Source organism: Lagopus leucura, unplaced genomic scaffold, assembly GCF_019238085.1.
Source record: "Lagopus leucura isolate 7727_CA_CO unplaced genomic scaffold, USGS_WTPT01 Super-Scaffold_100021, whole genome shotgun sequence".
NCBI classification, from domain to species: Eukaryota; Metazoa; Chordata; class Aves; order Galliformes; family Phasianidae; genus Lagopus; species Lagopus leucura.
In genome coordinates, this window is record NW_024962274.1 from 11296520 (window position 1) to 11310983 (window position 14464).

Below are 14464 nucleotides of genomic sequence, written 5' to 3' on the forward strand. Positions count from 1 at the left end.
ATGGAACGGCTGGGCATAGAGATGTGCAGCCACAGGGATGGAGGTGACAGAAGTGAACAGAGCTCCCCTTAAGTTTGCATTAAGCTTTTAAACAATACACAGCTTCATTTTTAGCACGTGGTAGGAGCCTGGTATATTTATCTAATAAAATAACTTGTGAGCAATGGTAAATGTCCCACATATCATTTTGTGACATCAAGCTGCTCGTGTTTAAATTGCTCTTTTTTGGATTAGAAGTAAAAATTCAGACTAGAGCACAACCAGAAAAGCCTCATCCACATGAACTGCTGTTGCATGACAGAGCACACCCTGAAACGACCACTTCAAATAAAACGTTCCCTAGTATTGCACATCTCTTTGGACTGAATTGCTGTAATACTCCCAGCCAAAGCATAATTACCTGGCCAGGGTATGCCAGAAGTCATTTGGACTCACACAGAGTGCATACCCGCAACATTTCAGCATCCTCTACCCACAGAAGTTGTGCCACTTGCAACTTCTATTTTCAGTTACAGCAATCAACCCGTGCACTGACCCACTTACCTCTGCAGGAAAAGCAGGGCAGCGTAGCAGCGTGAGCCACCTGCTGAGCAGTGGCCCTGCCAGCAGCCACAGGCACGATAACTTCAGGAACAGCTACCCATTAACGCTGCTTTCATTCTATTAGCAGTTACTCTACCAGGCCATCAATTAACTTCATAAAGGCCAAATCAGATGTCAGAGGATTTTTTTGCTTATCAGTCTGCTCAGCCTCACCATCACTCCTGCTGGCATTATGTGTGCTGCATGGCTGCAGCTTTCCAAGCCAGTTAACAGCAGCTCCAGCTCTTGCATTGCTGCCCTGATCTTTCCCAAGCAGCGCAGTGAAATCAATATACTGGTTAATTTAATTACAGCTATTCAACACCCAGTTAAGAGGCAGTGAAATTCTAAAGCATCGCATTAGTTTCATGCTGTTGCTTCTGCTCCCAGATCTCCAAAGCAGCCAGTGCAAATATGTGAGTTATCCGCTTGAAGGAAGGACAAAGGCAGAGATGGAAGAGAAATAATGCGTTTGAAGCCTCTACCACTGCACCCTTTGTACTGCCACAAGGCGTTTGCAGAGAGTGTCAGCATTCATTCTTACACGGGATCTGCTGGTACTGCAGCCATTCAGGAAAGCATGGAGAAAGAAAGAAGAAAAACAACCACAATTCATGAGGCACATCTGATTAAAAGCACTTCAGCCTCTGCAGCTGGGACCTGAAGAACAACTTCAGCAGCGCACGCTCAGTCACTAAAGGAATAGTCTCTAACTAAAGGCAACTGCAGGAATGGTGGCAACTCCCATGATGTTTCACTAGGATGTTCAGGTAGGAATCAGTCATCAAGAAATCCTCTCCTGCTAGAGCATATTTGCCCCCTTCCCAGCTGGTGTTTAACAGCAGCTTCAATCTTTGCCTTGCTCCCAGCACTGTCAGCCCTTTTAGCTGGCTTTTCTCATGCATGCAGGGAGCTCTCTACCTTCACTTCCTCCTCCTTGTTCCCAATTCTGCCAAGGAACCAGAGGGAGAACACCTGCTCAAAGAGGCCGAACAATCCCTGATGATAAAATAAGATGCTGCCAAACAGAACGTGTGCATAAAACCACATCAGTGAGAAACGCAGCTCTGGGATTTCATTCTCCTGGGAGGCCAGCCTTCAGTCTCAGACGTCAGACTGCTTCCAAGTGCCTGATGTGAAAGTTACAGGAACCACACACGTTTATCACTAGGCAGACCTTGGCCTCGCAGGAGCCAAAATGGCTGCTTCCTCCCAGGGCTGTGCACAGGTAGCAGCGTGAGGAAGCCCAGCCCCAGCTGCCAGTAGCATCCCTCCACACGGGGCAGCCATCAAAAGCAAATGCCTCCTCTATTGGGAAGGATCTGGACCGAGCCCCCAGCATTTTTACATTCCATCACGCAAGCTGGCATGACACAATCGACCTCAGAAATCCACTCTCCACCTCAGCACTGCTGCACAGATCAACTGCAAGAGCTCCAGGATTTCCTGGACCTCCTTCATCACAGCAGTCCCATGGAAAAGAAAGGATTTCAAAGCAATCCTCACCCAGGGCAGGGGCTGCCTCTACAGGCTACTGGAAGCTGCTGGAAACAGATTCTTCTGCTGGTTTGTAAACATTACAAATAGGGGTTTATATGACTGCACACATCTCTGAAGCTCTCCATACACAATTTGAATTGTGTAAATTAAAAGCGAGGTAACAGAACGGAAAAAAGGCAGAGGAAGTCCAAAATGCAGCTTGTTCTCATAAACCTCAAAACAATATTGACATGAACTGTGGTGCTCAGTAAATCAGATGGACAAGCAACCAGGCACACTGAAAGGCTCCAAACAGAAAACAGATTGCTCAACTTCGCGATGCAAGCAACTTGTCACAACCTGCTGCAGCCTGCAAGAGACCAGATGGAGCTGCATGCATCCTCACAAAGCCCTGCCTGCCTCAATCCCTCTGTTTCACCTACAGCACTAAAAAACCATCCCAGAAGCATCAGTCACAGACTGTCATTAGATTGAGGGGCTTTACATCCAGTATATCGTAGCACCCTGCCTTCCAGGTCCCTTTCATGACAACTAACCAGGTAATGGACAGAGACAAGAGGCTCTCCAGTCGCTACAAATGCAGTGCAAACACCACAAAGCACTTTGGCAATGAATTCTGTAAAACAGTAACATTAAGCAAGCTGTCTGCATCAAGAAATGAAGCTACCTGAGGGAATTCAGCAAAGAGAAGATGCTGAAGGGCCTGCAGCAAGGAGGCCTGTAAGGAGAGGAAAAGAGAACTAGGGCTGCTCAGCCTGGAGAGAGGCTCAGTGGGAGCACACCCATGGCCATAAGTCCCTGCAACAAGGACACAGTCAGGCTCTGCTCAGCAGTGCCCAACACAGAACAAGGCAGTAGGCACAAACCCAAACGCAGGAGGTTCCCTCTGGACTTCAGGAAGCAATTCTGGATTGTGCAGGTGGCACAGGTCACCCAGAAGCTGTGGAGTCTTCTCCTTGGAGCAGAAGCTTCTGGACATGATGTTGGGCACCAGCTCTGTCTGAGCAATGGGCAGGATGAGGAAATATTTGGAGGTCCCTTCCAATCTCAGTCACTGAGTTCGTGGAAAAACAAAGCTAAATGGCTGGAACACAGCAGCATGACTAAGAAATGAGCAAACAACCCTCTGCTACAACAGCTCTTGCATCAGTTTTGCACTTCATTTAGCTAGACACCTCACTTTAGCAAACTGCATGCTGGTTTCAAATGAACTCTTAGAGCACATAAAGCCAACACTAATTTAACTCTGTTATTAAGCAAGAGCAAATATAAAATTAAACAGAACACTACACTCAGTATGAATAACCAGAAGAAACTAGGCCAAAGAATATTAACTTTGCTCAATGCAAGTGCTGTAGGACTTGGGACTCCAAGATTCTCCTACATTCTCAAGTTAGCTTAACATGATGACATGGTATTTTCCCCCACAGGACTTCAATCTCATTCATGCTAAGAAGCTGTGTGATGAGGAATACTGCCCACAAGACCAATGCTGAAGAGTGCAGTCAGTAACACAAAGATGATAATGACAATTTACAGGGACAGAAAGGAGCATCCTCACAGCTGAAGCACCCCTGAGGTCCTCTGCAAGCCTGAGCTGCAGAACTGCCAGGCCTCACAGCCAAAACTCAAGTTCAGGAGAGATGCAGCCATTAAATGCTAAATAATGCTGTCTATGTACTTTGAAAGATCAGGTCAATCTCATAATAAAGCTGGATTGCTATTATTAATGGATATTTTTGAGCCCATTCTCTACATCTCAGTTCGCTACTTGCAAAACGGGGATCCAGGTGCCTTTAGATCACAGGATCCTGCAAACTGCAGGTGGTGGAACGTTGCAGTAGATGAACACACTTGGTTTTCACAGGAAAATCTGAATGAAAGCCACACAATAAAACACAGACCCTCCACTGAATAACTCATCACTGACCTAACGCCATCTGTCCTCAGTGTTTAACATCACAGATAGAGACTGGAGAAAAGCGATCCAGCACACGGTGCTGTCACGCACATGGAGCTGAACGTCGGCTGGATGCAGATCTGTGACAAGCAGTGTTCCTCAGGGGTCAGAACTGGGAGCGGTGCTCTGTAACATCTTCATCAATGCCATCAACAGGCTCACGGCTTGGATGGCTGAGAACATTTTCCACGGGAACGGCAAGAGATGCTTCTGACACAGAGACCATCTGTCTGCCATACAGCAAGCGCTGCTTTTGGGACCTGCGAATGCTGCAGCTCTTCAAAATAAAGATGCATCTCACACGAAAAGGCAAGCCAGTTTTCTCCAGTTCTCCTCTGTGTAAAGTTCTAAAGATTTCAAAACAGCTAATCCTAAGGCAGACATATGGTCAGAATCACGCAGATTGCCAGTGGAAATCATAAGCATAAACACAGAGGGAAGTAGCAGGCAGTTTTCACTACAAACCATACTATCTGCCCTGCCTCTACTCCACAGCAAAGAGCAGCCACAAATAACGTGAAGCCAATATTTCTTCACCTCGCATGCAGAAGAGCTGCAGCCTAAACAAAAAACAAAGCCATGTTTCAGTGGGACATAGAACTCTACTTCTGTGCAGAGCAGAAGCACTGCAGTGCTCTCCTGAACTGCCCCAACCTGGCCACACACGGATACATCCCAGCAGACCTTACACCAGACCCCAAGGGTGCTCCAGCCTTGCACCGTATCACTGGGCACGGTCGATTCAGCACACACACGGCTGCACGCTTACATTTGTTCCAAATCAACTTGTGAACTAAGGATGCACGGGAGCAATCTGAAGAAACCGGAAAACACACGATAGATGTGCTGTACCAAGCATCACTCGTGTTTATTAACACTTCAGAGAATTTTCCCTTTAACCACAGCAACACAGTAGCAGAGATCGAGTCTGTTTACAAACAAAAGGTAAAACAATGTCGTTTGTATGTTTATACTGCAGCTCCATTGAAGCTAACAGTTCACTTACACAAGCAGTGCAATTTTCCTGCCCACTGTGAATGATTGTCCTGGTGTCCACTGCTTTCCTAAAAGAAGCTACAGAAACTTCAGAAGTCCACACATTGATGCAACTTTTTAACAACAAACTTGGTTCTATGTAAGCACGTTTCAGATGCTACAAAGTTGAACCTTTAAAAAGAACAGTTGTGCAAAGAGCTGAATCAAATGCATCTGCGTCCCTTCAGACTTTGTTCTGAGAGAAGCATACAGACGGGCACCTACCAGCTGTGTCCAGCTTGTAGAACGGAATACACCTAAGATGAAATCTTTCTATGCCAACAACATGAGATAAACTGAACTTCAAGGAGTTATAAGCTGCCACTTCTTTCAGATGATTAGAAACCTGTTGTTTCCATACCAGTTTGCAGTGCACCTAGGCCTCTGGGGTCACAGAAGAGATCCTTATGTGTCAGATACTTTAAACAACATAAAACAGGTACAGACAACCTGAGGAGCAAGTGGCTTTAGCCACATAAGCAATGCATGCCCACAAGGAAGATTATGGGCTGCAATTTAGCTTAAAAAAACAACAAGAAGTCTTCCTCGTGTTATACTTAATGATGAATAATTACACTGGTGGACCAGCGGAAGCCTGAGCAAGCCCAACTAACACACATTTCAGACTCTAGAAACGGATAGCTCAGATCTTAGAGTTTCAAGATTAATCACTTGTTTGGAGACTCAGCTAAACAGCAAGGCTGACTTCTTTATCCTCTGCCTGCAACAGAGCATCTGGCAGCAAGCACTCGTGATGTAAAAATGATGACAGCAGAAACAAAATGTTTACAACACTATTCACTCCGAGTCCCCAACTCCATCAGCAACGCTGGAGACGTTTTGCCTATTTGGTGCAATGGAAGCCTTACGCTGATAGGAGATTTTGCCTTTGAGCTTACAGAGCCATAGGCCACCTCCTGAAAAACCGATTGCTGGGGATACCAACGTCCTTGTTTAGGGTTGATGGATGGAGTCTCAAAACGAGAGTCCCCATGAGCCAAAGCCCGCAGAAAACAAATCTTTGTTTAAACCTCTCCACGCACAGAACTGCTCCGAAAGCCTTCAGCAACGGGCCAGATGGGGGAACCTCACCAATGGCCTCCGAGAACCGGGGCAGTAGTGGAAATTAAGTTTCCTTTCACACATGCACCCGATTATCGCCAGGTCCCCTCCGCGCCCTCTGAACGCCGCTCACCTCGCTCATTAAACCCCAGCCTCAGCTCATCCCTCCCACGGCCCTCCATCCCAGGCTGCTTTTCCTCCCTTAAACCCCCACGACTGGGGCACGAGGCCACACGGACGCTCCTTTCGGCTCCCCGGCTTCGCTCCTCCACGCTCAGCCCCCGCTCTCACGGCTCCCCGTCGCCCATCCATCCCACCGCCCTCAGCCCCATCCTGACCCCAAACCCACACCTCCCCCTCCCCCGGCCCTCCCCCCCGCCGGGCCTAGCGCTCACCGATCAGCCGCCGCACCTCCTCCTCGCTCAGGTACAAACTCAGACTGGGCCCGGGGCCGGCTGGAGGCCAGTCCGGAGGCCCGGAGCCGAACGCGGAGCCGGCCCGAGCGGCGGCGGGCAGCAGCAGCAGCAGCAGGAGGAGCGGCGGCAGGAGGCGGAGGAGATGGCGGCGCGGGCCCCGCCGGCACGGCTCCGCAGCCGCCTCCCCCAGAGCCGAGAGGGGCCCGCCTCCCCTCCGCCGCCGCCCCCCGCCGCGCTCCGGGCCCCGGCGCCCCGGCACCATCTCCGCGGGGAGGGAGGCGGCCCCGCCGACCCCTCCTCACACGCCGCGGCCGCCACCCCCCGCCCCGCCGCTCATGGCTGCGCCTCCCGCCCCGCGCACGCGCGCCACGCCCCCCCGCGGCCGTCGGGAGCCCCGCCGCCGCCTCAGGGCCGCCCCGGTCCCGCCCCTCAGCCCTCAGCCGTCGGCGGCGTCGAGGCGAGCGCTAACCGAAGGCTGAAGCGTCGTGCCGCGCCCCTGAACAGCGAGGCGTCCGCCCCGGGAGAAAGCTCATAGAATCACCGAGGTGGAAAAGCGCCCACGGATCCCCAAGTCCGACCCCGCCGTGCCCGCTGCCCGCATCCCTCGGTGCCGCATCATCACGGCTCTGAACGCCTCCAGGCCTGGTGATTCCCCACCTTCCTGCGCAGCTGTGTAGCGCCTCGCTGCTCTGTCTGAGATTAAATTCTTCCTAATATCCAACCTGTTTCCTCTGGTCGCCCCCGAGCAGCTGGCTGGGCTTTGGTCGGAGGGTCTCAACCCATAGCTGTGAGACCGGGAAGGCAGAGGAAGTTTTGGAAAGCTGAAAATGAGATTGAAAATGACACGTGAGTCTTGGCTGGGCGACTGGACAACACCAGTGATTGCCGGAGAGCCCTTCGTGCCACAGCTTCCCTGCAGGCAACGTCCTCGGCCTCTAAACCCAGAATAGCCCCTCTAAACCCTGTGTTTATTTGCAGTTCAGCCATGGTGCAGATGTCAGGCTCCAGGAATTTCCTCACGCACCTCGCTTAGGGACTCGTGGGCAGACAGACGACTTGTGGGTCTGCAGCGATCACCCTCAAAACTCAGCTGTGTCTTTCAGCTTAGGATTCCCAAACGGGGTTATGGAAATGGTCACAAAACCAGTGCATTAAACGAGTGCGTGCTGGGCTCTTTTTGAGGCTGTTTCAGCAGCAATCCTTATTTGCTCTCTTAAAATAAGGCCCCTGTTGGCAGCAGCCATAACGACCCAGCTGTCACATCCTAACTGCTCATAGTGCACCGCCATCTCCTGCAGCTGCCTTTCCCCAGGCATGGGTTTCAGCAATGAACACCTGGAGATGCACCCAACCACCAAACAAAATGCTGACAGGCTTCCCTGTGGAGGTAAGCAGGTAGTTTACATGGGACTCTGCTGCTATAAAACAGCCCCTGGTGGTGACCAGACCCATAAGTGACCTACCTGTGTCCCCATCTACACGTTGAGATAGAAAGCACGGTCTTCAAAAGGTCCCCTGAAGACCTCAAAGGGAAAAATATTCCACCTCAGCCTACAGCTGGAATCATGCGGGGTGGCGTCAGTGAGGGGCAGACACCTCTGTGCCCTCTTTCTCCCCGGAGCTCTGCAGGTTGTACCCTACTACCCAAACTTTATATCTGATAGGATAAGTGCTTCTGAGCTGCTGGCCTTCCTCGAGAGCGTGGGGGCAATGTCCATGCAGCCATCCGGCTGCAAACACCACGACGTTAACCTGAGCCTTGGCCACCCCTGCCTCAAAGGCGGGGATGTCACGTCCAGAAGAAATGTAATATCCAGCAGCAGGACCCCTGCTAGATTATTTTACTGCATTTCTTTTCAGCAAGTGTGCAGCTCGCTGCCTGCAAGTCACTGGCTGATTTTAACGAAAGGTCACCAAAACCACATAAACCAAATGCAAATAAACACATTCTTAGGATACATCTGCCAGCTTGCATACAGGCACTATTAGGGCTCAAGTTGCTGCTGGCATGACTTTTCTGCTATGCCCTTGAAGCTGATTGCTTACTGAGCCCTGCTGGTATAATTAAAATGCTGTCTGCTACACTTAGAAGAATGCTTGGGGTTATTAGAAGTCAAATGAAGGTTTCGTGGATGTCAAGCAACGTATCATTTGAAAAAGGTGAAAAATGTAACTCACGAGCCAGCCCAAATGCTAAAGATCTTCTGTTGATTTGTTTTGGCTGCACAGACTATTTTTGGCAGGATCAAGTTCACGGTCTTTCAAAACCATTCTGGGTAAGATTATATATTGCAAGAGGATACGGCCTCTCCATGGAAAGCTGCTAGCAATAGCTGTGAATTCGCAGCACTCATGGAAAAGTTTTGCTTGGCCAGGCTGTGGGAGGCAGCACTGCTTGTGCTCGGAGCATGATGCTATCAGCACTCACCCCATTGTGTTCCGAGAGGCGTGGAGGAGCTGGTATTCATTTTTGGAAGTCAAGTTATGGCACTGATGAAAGCTTGACAGATTTGGACATGGAAAGTGTGTAAAATATAGCAGTGTATACGTGGGTGCTGGAAGAAGGGGAGGACTTCAGTAATGATTGCATCAAATTGTGATGGTCAATGACCATGCAGCAGTCCCTGTGGAACAGGACTGGTCCCTCCATGTTGATACAGACATCCTTGCCTCTTCCATCATTTCTCATAGAATCACAGAATGGCCTGGGTTGAAAAGGGCCACAGTGATCATCTGGTTTCACCTCCCCTGCTGTGTGCAGGGTCACCAAGCACCAGACCAGGCTGCCCAGAGCCACATCCAGCCTGGCCTCGAATGCCTGCAGGGCATCCATTTTTGTCTTCAAATGGTTTCTCCTCTTCACATGAACCAGGTAAGCAGAGTGCTGTGATGGTGTCCAACAAAGCTGCACTTTGGTTGCTCAGCCCAAGGAGCAGTGACCCCACACGTGACCCAATCCAGATTTGCCTTTGAAATCTAACATTTTATTAAAATAAGATGACCCTTGTTGGGCCCAAGTTTGGGACAGGCTTGGAAGAAAGCATACAGCATAGCAAAACAGCCACACTATGGAGGTTGTGGTCTTCATCTCAGTCCTGAGCAAAGCCACACTTCTGCACTGAAACACCTTGGAGCTTCAGCTTTGTCCGTGAGCAGCCATTAGTAATGGGCAGACAGGATTTCAGAGTCAGAAGAGCTGGGGGAAGATGTCAGAGCTGAGTTTGCATAGGCATGACACGTCCTCAGCTAGTTAGTATTTATTTTCCCAAACAGCTTCAAAAGGGCTCTGCAATGGCAGCAGGAACCCCTTCCCATAGCTGAGGACACTGGTGGCCTTGTGGGTAGGGGTAATAGGTGTTCCTTTGCCTGCTGCCCTTCTCTGAGGGGTGTGCTGCTTCTATCTTCCACAGAGCCAAGTGTCCCAGGGTTTCCAGTTCTCCTGTTCTGCCTGCCTTAATCACTATTTTTTTTTCCCACCATTCAGGCTGTTGTATTTATAGAGAGAGGGGAATGTAGCTCACATGGCTGCTGAGTGAAACATCATATACAAGTTCCTGGAAATGTAGCATTTAATGGAAAAAAAAAACCATCCTGGGAATACCAAGCTAAGAGCTACCATGGTGCTGAACAAGCAGAGGCTGGAGGAGAGCAGAGCATCTGAATATGATTTCAGATTGTGGTTGGAATGAGACGTGCCTGCCTTTGTTTGCCTTTTAAGGGGAGCATTGTGTGCTGTGATGCTGCTAAATGCAAAATAAACTGCTCACGTTTGGTGGCCGGCCATCTCACCTCTTCCATCACTGGGATGCTTGTGAGGTGCTGGCACGCGTGTCGTCGGGTTGCCAACAGATAGCAGCTGTACTGCCAGGCTCCAGGGGTGTGCTGTTGCATTCTGCTCTGTGTGCAGCTCTTCACGCTCAGCTGGGAGTTGGCATCAGGAGCAAATGCAATGATGGTGACACACAAATGACAAGTGATGACGTCCTGACGATGATGGGGAGTCTCACCATATCACCCTGCTGCTGCTGTCTTCCTGTTGTTCCCAAAGTTCAATGATGCTCGCATTGTTTATGGACTGAGCAGAGCAGCCTTGGATTTCTACCCCTTGTTTGGTCTTTTGGATGCTCACCAATAAACCTTCAGAATGTGTCTTCAGGGGCTGTCCTGCGTCTCTGTGGAAAAGATGGACCTTGCACGTGATTCCAAATGGCCCTGGCGTGATCATCAGAGAGCTCATTGCCCCCTGTGCCTTCCCCTTTTCCAGTGGGAAGTCAGCTGAGCAGCAGCTATAAAATCCTGCAGTCACATCTTTCAGGTCACTTCAGTAAGTCTTTCCCTCTGTTCTGGCAGCTTGAGCTGTTTTATGGCTTAGCAGGATTTGTCAGAGCCCACACACGAGATAGGAATGGAGGCAATTAGTCGTAGGAGTTATTGCAGCCCGTCCTTCTTTCATAAAAGGCAGCAATTGCAGCATTTACCGAGGAAGTGGAAAGTGCTGCTTTGACTTCCTTTCTGAAATAGCACTCAGAGCCCCATTTTTACAGGGACAAAGTTAACCAGGAGCACTGGCTGATTCAGCTGCTTTCACTGGCTCCCAGTCCTGGATCCATCAAAGCAGGGCATGCAAGAGAGGTGACTCCCAGATTCCTCTCAGTGACCATTTGACTGGAGAAACCAAACCTCCCCAAGCACGGTGAGTGCTGGATAACACCATTATGGGCAACAGGAACCTTTCTGTAGCTTCTGGTGGCCTTTGGAGCAGACCAGAAGGTGCCACAGGGATGAAGGGCAGCAGTGGTGCCCATTCCCTTGGCTGGATTCAGCACTGTAATGTGGCCAAACATTATCTGCCTCTTTTCCCAGCGCTGGGCAATACAGCTGCACCATAAGCTCAGCTGGATGTCTTTTAGTGAAAGCACTGATTTTACCTCTTAAAAACAAATTCCTGTCAATGAGAAGCTTTCTAGGTAAAACTAGACCTGAATTGGTTTTAATTGTGCTTACACTGCATGTCCCATAAGCCAACTATTTTAATAGCTTCATTCTGAGTCCTTCTCTTAGGGCTTGGAACGTGCTCAACAGCAATAAACCAAAAGACTTAGCAGGATGTTTCCCCTCGTTAAAATGCTTTGTGCTTTCGACAATCCCGTTCTTTGAATGGCGTGTTTTCAGAAATCCTCATCATGAAAATGAGGGAAGGGTCAGGAAAATGCTGGGGACAGACAGCCTTCTCCTCCCATACCACTGTTCTGGGTGTTCTTGGAGTCCCTGCTGCGCCATCCACTCTGCAGTGACTCCCACCATGGGCAGTGATGGATACCCATGTTTGATCGGCTCAACAGTAACTTAATGCTTTGAAGAAGTGAAAATGACTATAGCAAGCTCTGGGGATTTGCTGCTCCATTTACATGTGCTCTCTTTCTGTGCTCCCAGCTCTGCCTGCTGTCCCAGATGTCCCGGAGCAGCATTCTTCACTCCTCCCTATGTTGCATTTTCCTTACATGGAGCCAAGAAGCACAGAAGCCAGGTGATGGCAGCGTCCCACCGTGCTGTCCTTGCCCACAGGGATCCCACCTGCAGAGCTGCACAACCTGGTGGCAATGTGTGCCATCACCTCCTCTGGTTAAAGCTTCTTTACTGCCTCAGATCTCCCCTGGTTCCCAGGCCAGGCGTTATCCAGGCTGGCTGACCCAGCAGCGAGTCACCTGGCAGCGGGACAGCAGGGCGTTCCTGTGCCACATGCCAGCACCCTCCTTGCTCCTGACCCGAGAGGCCTCAGCAGCTTCTTCCCTTGGCATTTCCCATCTCTTGAGCTCAGTCCTCGCTCTGGTCTCACTCGTGGGCTCTGTGTCCCGCAGGTTGTGCCCCAGTGTGTCCCTCTGTGGGTCAGGGTGGCAGCAGTGCTGTAAGTGTGCTGTCACCCTTCTCCCCAGCACCCCTGAATCCCAACCTGGGCTTGGTATTGCAAGTACCAAACATTGCAAAGAACCAACGTGCAGTTGTGCTCAACAAATGTACAGCCGTGCCTTTTGCTTTCGGTAATAAGGGCATCTCACAGCTCGCGTTACGCACAACGAAACCAGACAGCATCTCCCACTCCGGATTGCGTCAGGCAAAACCCCCCAGTGGAAACCCTCGGTGAGACATCGCTGAGACATCATCGCTCCTCAACATCCCCGCTCCGGAGCGCAGGATGTCGCGAAGCGGGCCGCTAGGTGGCACTGCCCGCCCGGCGTGGGACCGAGCGGCGCCGGGGACGCGGCGGGGACACGCGGGGGTGTCCGGCATACAAACAGCCCTCCGGGGTTGAGAACCGCGGAGCAGAGTCTGGCTGCGTCCTCCTTGCACCTTCCTGCAGGGACTGATGGATGGGTGCGATCCCTCCGAGCCTCCTCCAGCACCCGGTTCCCTGCTGAAGGAGGACTGCGCCCAGCGCTGAGCCCCGAGCCTCGCGCCCCGGGTGGGCTGGTGCTGGGAGCTCTGCCACTGCCCTCACAGCACCCCTACGGAGGCTGCTCCTGTGGTCACCTGGCTGCAGGAGGGAAGCATGCAATCACAGAAGGTTGGAAAAGACCCCTCAGATCCCCAAGTCAAACCCCAGCCCACCCCTGCCCGCATCTCTCAGTGCCACATCCCCACAGCTCTGAGCGCCCCCAGGCACGGTGACCCCTCCTCCCTGTGCAGCTGTGCAGTGCCTCACCGCTCTTTCTGAGCACAAATTTTTCCTGATACCCAACCTGATCCTCTCCTGGTGCAACTTCACACCATCACCTCCCATCCCAGCATTTGCTCCGGGACTCCCTGGGGACATCCCATGAAGGACTGACCCCTCCACCGCTTCTCTCTTCTCCCCAGGTCCCCCCCTGCCCCTCCCAGCTGCTCCCCCAGCCCAGCTCCAGCTTTAACAGTGCTCTGGAGCAGCACGCAGCACTGCGGGGCCCAGCTGCTTCCAGGAGCCATGGTTTAAATAACACACGATAAATATTAGAGTAGCCTGAGCTACAGAGAACTCCTCAGACACCAGTTTCTAAGGATGACCTCATGCATTTCTTGGCCTCGCTAGGTCTTCTCATCGCTCTTCTGCATTTTTTCGCCCCGCTATTTTTCTTCCCTCCCAATAAAATGTTTTGGTTTTCTTCTTTTTTTTTTTTTTTTCCCTTTGCTTGCTTCTCTGAAATATGCAGCCATGGCAACCGGCTGCAAGAGCGAATTCCCCGCGTCCTCCCTCCTGTCCCTGGGGTCTGAATTCCTGCTGAACCCCCCCCCCCCCCTCAAAGGAGTCACACACGGGCTGAGCCCTGCCTGGCCCTGCCATGCACGCACAAACACCCAAGCAGACCCAGCAGTCACCCTCGAGCCTCCTCCCAGAGCAAACAGCACCGTTTGGTGCTGGCATTTTTGGGAGCAGCATCGGGGTGGAATGCGGCCCTTGGCGACGGGACAGGAGTTGACATTCCCAGCTCAGGCTGAAGAATGTGGACACGGTGTTCGCTCCAAGCTCCGGCCCTGGAGTTCATTCACCCACGTGAGGGGAACACCAGGACCTCGGTGGCAGGGAGCTTCCTTTCCCAGTGCAGCAAATACAAGCACTGCAATCCCCCCCCCCCCTCCCTCCATCACACCTAACAGAGGGCTGCAGCTGCTGTTGACACGCTTTATAATGTCACACACCGCTGGGATTGGAGCCTGGCGTCCCGTTTGTTTGGAGCAGGGTCTCACCCTGAATAGTTTTGCATTCCTGCTGTTCTCTCTGGTTCGTGGGGCTGAAATCAGACACGGAGCAGTTACTCACCATTTACGAAGACTGGGTTGCAGATTTAAATAGCAAAGCTTCATCAATGGTGGTTGATATGACATGGGTAAGGCAGAAAGATCCCCACTGATTCACCACCCGTTACATCAGTGCTAC

At 51.2% G+C, this 14464-nt stretch overlaps 1 protein-coding gene across 1 annotated transcript in view; it reads right to left on the reverse strand.

Annotated features, from left to right (window-relative positions):
• The window catches only part of RYK (receptor like tyrosine kinase), a 50356-nt gene extending 43539 nt beyond the window's left edge, over window positions 1-6817 (reverse strand). Inside the window, exon 1 of the mRNA XM_042878334.1 lies at window positions 6535-6817. Coding sequence (XP_042734268.1) covers window positions 6535-6817 — 283 coding nt within the window. The remainder of the gene's footprint in view (window positions 1-6534) is intronic.
• Between the last annotated feature and the right edge of the window lie 7647 nt (window positions 6818-14464).